Source organism: Rutilus rutilus, assembly GCF_951802725.1.
Source record: "Rutilus rutilus genome assembly, chromosome: 24".
NCBI lineage: Eukaryota > Metazoa > Chordata > Actinopteri > Cypriniformes > Leuciscidae > Rutilus > Rutilus rutilus.
Window position 1 is genome coordinate 712501 of NC_140228.1, and position 5000 is coordinate 717500.

The 5000-nt window shown below is 39.9% G+C and overlaps 1 protein-coding gene across 4 annotated transcripts in view; it reads left to right on the forward strand.

Annotated features, from left to right (window-relative positions):
- Nucleotides 1–5000, forward strand: part of l3mbtl4 (L3MBTL histone methyl-lysine binding protein 4) — a 61044-nt gene that overhangs the window by 17766 nt on the left and 38278 nt on the right. For all 4 annotated transcript variants that reach the window (XR_014626174.1, XM_084399178.1, XM_084399177.1 and 1 more), the window contains exons 8-11: nt 1084–1175; nt 1305–1456; nt 3324–3400; nt 4610–4695. Coding sequence is in view for 3 of the 4 variants with exons in the window: in XM_084399178.1 (XP_084255304.1) it covers nt 1084–1175; nt 1305–1456; nt 3324–3400; nt 4610–4695 (407 nt within the window). In the remaining variant the exon portion in view is untranslated. The remainder of the gene's footprint in view (nt 1–1083; nt 1176–1304; nt 1457–3323; nt 3401–4609; nt 4696–5000) is intronic.

Genomic DNA, 5000 nt, shown 5'->3' on the forward strand with positions numbered 1-5000 from the left:
GATGAATGGATAGATGGATGGATGGATGAATGATGAATGATGGATGATGGATGATGGATGATGGATGAAGGATGGATGGATGGATGGATGAATGATAGATGGATGATTGATGAAGGATGGATGGATGAATGATAGATGGATGGATGGATGATGGATGAAGGATGGATGGATGATGAATGATAGATGGATGATGGATGATGGATGAAGGATGGATGGATGGATGGATGGATGAATGATAGATGGATGAATGATGGATGGATGGATGAATGATAGATGGATGATGGATGATGGATGGATGAATGATAGATGGATGATGGATGAAGGATGGATGGATGGATGATGAATGATAGATGGATGATGGATGAATGATAGATGGATGGATGAATGATAGATGGATGGATGGATGATAGATGGATGATGGATGGATGAATGATAGATGGATGGATGGATGATAGATGGATGATGGATGGATGGATGGATGAATGAATGATAGATGGATAGATGGATGGATGGATGGATGGATGAATGATGGATGGATGGATAGATGGATGATAGATGGATGAATGATGGATGATGGATGAATGATAGATGGATGGATGGATGGATGGATGGATGAATGATGGATGGATGGATGGATGGATGGATGAATGATGGATGGATGGATGGATGGATGATGAATGATAGATGGATGATAGATGGATGAATGATGGATGATGGATGAATGATGGATGGATGGATGGATGGATGGATGGATGGATGGATGAATGATGGATGGATGGATGGATGGATGGATGATGAATGATAGATGGATGATAGATGGATGAATGATGGATGATGGATGAATGATAGATGGATAGATGGATGGATGGATGGATGGATGGATGAATGATGGATGGATGGATGGATGGATGGATGGATGGATGATGAATGATAGATGGATGATGGATGAAGGATGGATGGATGGATGAATGATAGATGGATGGATGGATGGATGGATGGATTATAGATAGACGTGTAATAAACGTCTTCCAGATATGAGCTTGTGTTCTCTTGTTTAATAATCCATTGTTCTCTGTCTGTCAGGTTACAAGCCGACCGAGTTTGACTGGGAGAAATATCTCCAGTCCTGTAACGCTCAAGCGGCTCCAAAGACCCTCTTCAGATCCCAGACCAGCGTAAGTCCACCAAACACCTTCTCCTCCGCAGGAATCACCGGCTGGAGTTTGATTGGTGTTTCCACGTGATTGTCAGATCAGATCCAGATGTTCTCCAGATGTTCTCATGAAGGGTTTCTCTCCACACAGACTGCGAGCGCCTCAGGGTTTGAGGTGGGCATGAAGCTGGAGGCGGTGGACCGCAAGAACCCGTGTCTGGTGTGTGTGGCCAGCGTCGCCGACATCGTGGACAACAGATTCCTCGTTCACTTCGACAACTGGGACGACACGTACGACTACTGGTGAGTCCAGTCGCTTTACTTCTACTGAGCTCTATACAGTACAGGCGGATTACAGTACAGTACCTTTATTGTCATTATAGATGGATGAATGAATGGATGAATGAACGAATGAATAGATGGATGGATGGATGAATGGATTGATGAATGGATAGATGGATGGATGGATGGATGGATGGATGGATGAATGGATAGATAGATAGATGGATGGATTGATGGATAGATAGATAGATAGATAGATAGATAGATAGATAGATAGATAGATAGATAGATAGATAGATAGATAGATAGATAGATAGATAGATAGATGGATGGATTAATGTATAGATAGATAGATAGATAGATAGATAGATAGATAGATAGATGGATGGATTAATGTATAGATGATGGATGGATGGATTAATGTATAGATAGATAGATAGATAGATAGATAGATAGATAGATAGATAGATAGATAGATAGATAGATAGATAGATAGATAGATAGATAGATAGATGGATGGATGGATAGATGAATAGATAGATAGATGGATGAATGAATGAATGAATGAATGGATGATGAATAGATAGATAGATAGATAGATGGATAGATGGATAGATGGATGATAGGTATATAGATATGTTTCTATCACAATACCATAACTGTACTTTTTGTAGAATTTGTTTATCATTGATCTGTGTGAAATATTAATATACATTAACAATATGAAAAGTGTCAAAACTGCTGAATATGCAAAACCCTGATAAAAACAAACATTCAACACATTATAAGAAGAGAAGCGATGAAAGAATGTATAAATAAAGCCTGTGTGTAATGATGATTATTCATAAGAGGTTTGATGCACAGATGATATATTAAAGCGTCTCTGATGATTAATGGAGGTTGTGACTGTATTAGTGTAGTATCACATTAATATTCACGTCCACTTCTGCTTATGTAACGTGTGTTTATAACGACTGATTGATTCCAGTCTCACACTCGTATGCAGTGATGCACGTCTGTGTTTTACATAAATCCACATTACCGCCGGGATTTGATTTGCTCATGAAAAGCCCTGAAGAGGAAGAGGAGGTAAAAATAGAGTCGGCCTCACACACACAGAGAGACGAGTGTGTGAGTGTGTGAGTGTGTTCTCAGAGCAGATATAAATGGATTAATGCAGAGAAATCATAAACTCTGTTCAGTGTGTGTTATTACTGTGTGTATCCAGCAGGAGAAGCTCTCACACAGATTCTCACACAGAGCATTCAGGAAGATTTCATACAGTCCAACCAAACATTACTCAGACACCAGATATCATTTTTGATATATTTTCAGTAGTGTGTGCAGGACACTATAGTTCATTAATATGTGAGAAGAGCAAAATAAAGTAAACTGTGACATATTATACCCAATAATTCTTCATACAGCGACTAAAATGATTCCGACACTTTGAGCTGATCATGTTCTGCTGAAGTGTTTTGTCTTTAATTGCTAATGCTCTTTTTACACACAGACTGAACACAATGAAGCATTGCTTGGTGATTGGTTGAGCTAAACTGGTATTATCTAATTGTGTAGTTAAATTTAACAGCTGACAGATATTCAACATAATTCATGTGTGAGACAGTCTAACAGAAGGACGGACAAAACCAGTCAAATATCAGCTGAGTTCTGCTCATATTTTAGTACCACTTTCTAAACTATAGCGAATAAACTGTGATAATGTGAGAATGGCGTCTGAATAAATGTAGGTTTGACTGTAGTAATCCATGAAGTAAGAAGCAAAGCCCTCGCACACTGTAGACACACATGCTGGTTTCAAAAACGGCTCATATTATTGGTTGCACGACAGAAAGTGCTGATGATGTTCTGATGTTTGTTTGGTCAGGTGTGACGCGAGCAGTCCTCATATTCACCCGGTGGGCTGGTGTCAGGATCACGGGCGCCCACTCACTGCACCTCAGGGTGAGTATAGACCCTACAGGACCGAGAGGACCGCTCAGCTCAGCGCAGTTCAATTCAGTTCAATCCAGCTCAATTCAATTCATTTCAATTCAGTTCAATTCAGTTCAGTTCAGCTCAATTCAGCTCAGTTCAATTCAATTCAGTTCAATTCAGTTCAGTTCAGCTCAATCCAGCTCAATTCAGTTCAATCCAGCTCAATTCAGTTCAATTCAGTTCAATCCAGCTCAATTCAGTTCAATCCAGCTCAATTCAGTTCAATCCAGCTCAATTCAGTTCAATCCAGCTCAATTCAGTTCAATCCAGCTCAATTCAGTTCAATCCAGCTCAATTCAGTTCAATCCAGCTCAATTCAGTTCAATTCAGTTCAATTCAGTTCAATCCAGCTCAATTCAGTTCAATCCAGCTCAATTCAGTTCAATTCAGTTCAATCCAGCTCAATTCAGTTCAATCCAGCTCAATTCAGTTCAATCCAGTTCAATTCAGTTCAATCCAGCTCAATTCAGTTCAATCCAGCTCAATTCAGTTCAATCCAGCTCAATTCAGTTCAATCCAGCTCAATTCAGTTCAATCCAGCTCAATTCAGTTCAATCCAGCTCAATTCAGTTCAATTCAGTTCAATTCAGTTCAATCCAGCTCAATTCAGTTCAATCCAGCTCAATTCATTTCAATTCAGTTCAATTCAGCTCAGTTCAATTCAGTTCAATTCAGTTCAGTTCAGTTCAATTCAGCTCAGCTCAGCTCAGCTCAGCGCTCATATATTTAGTGTATAGTATATTTTATTATTTTATTATATTTAATATAATTTTTTTTAGAAATTAGAAATAAAGTCAGAATTGCGAGATGTAAACTGACATTTGTGAGATAAAATGTCGCAATTATCTTTTCAAATGTTTTATTCTGTACTAGTGGAAACAAGCTTCTATAATGATAGGTTCTCACACGACTGTGTGCTAAAGCATTTAGCAGGACTTCTGAGGAGAGTGTGTGAGAGGAAAGCTCTGGTGTTGTTCCTGAATGATCCATCAGTGAAATCATCCTAGCAAGAGCGTTTGCCTTGAGGAATCCGATCTGACGTGACCTCGATTCACCACTGCACACGCTCTCTGTGTTTAAACTCAGATTTACACAACACGTCAGGGAACATCAGTGCCAATAAAGAGCCGTACGTACAGGTGTGTTTGTGTGTGATTGTGTGTATCTGTGTTTTAGGACACCCCAATCCAGAGCATTTCATCTGGGACGATTACATGGAAGACACCAGCGCATCTGCCGCTCCAAGTCAAGCCTTCTGTGTGGTGAGAGTGTGTTTCATAGCCGTGTCTGTGTGAGTGTGAGTGTGTTCTGAGAGTATGTAAACTTTCATAGCAGTGAGTGTGAGTGAGTGAGTGAGAGAGTTAGTGTGAGTGAGTGAGTGTGAGTGAGAGAGTGAGTGTGAGTGAGTGAGAGAGTTAGTGTGAGTGAGTGAGTGAGTGAGTGAGAGAGTGAGTGAGTGAGTGAGAGAGTGAGAGAGTTAGTGTGAGTGAGTGAGAGAATTAGTGTGAGTGAGTGAGTGTGAGTGTGTTCTGAGAGTATGTAAACTTTAATAGCAGTGAGTGTGAGT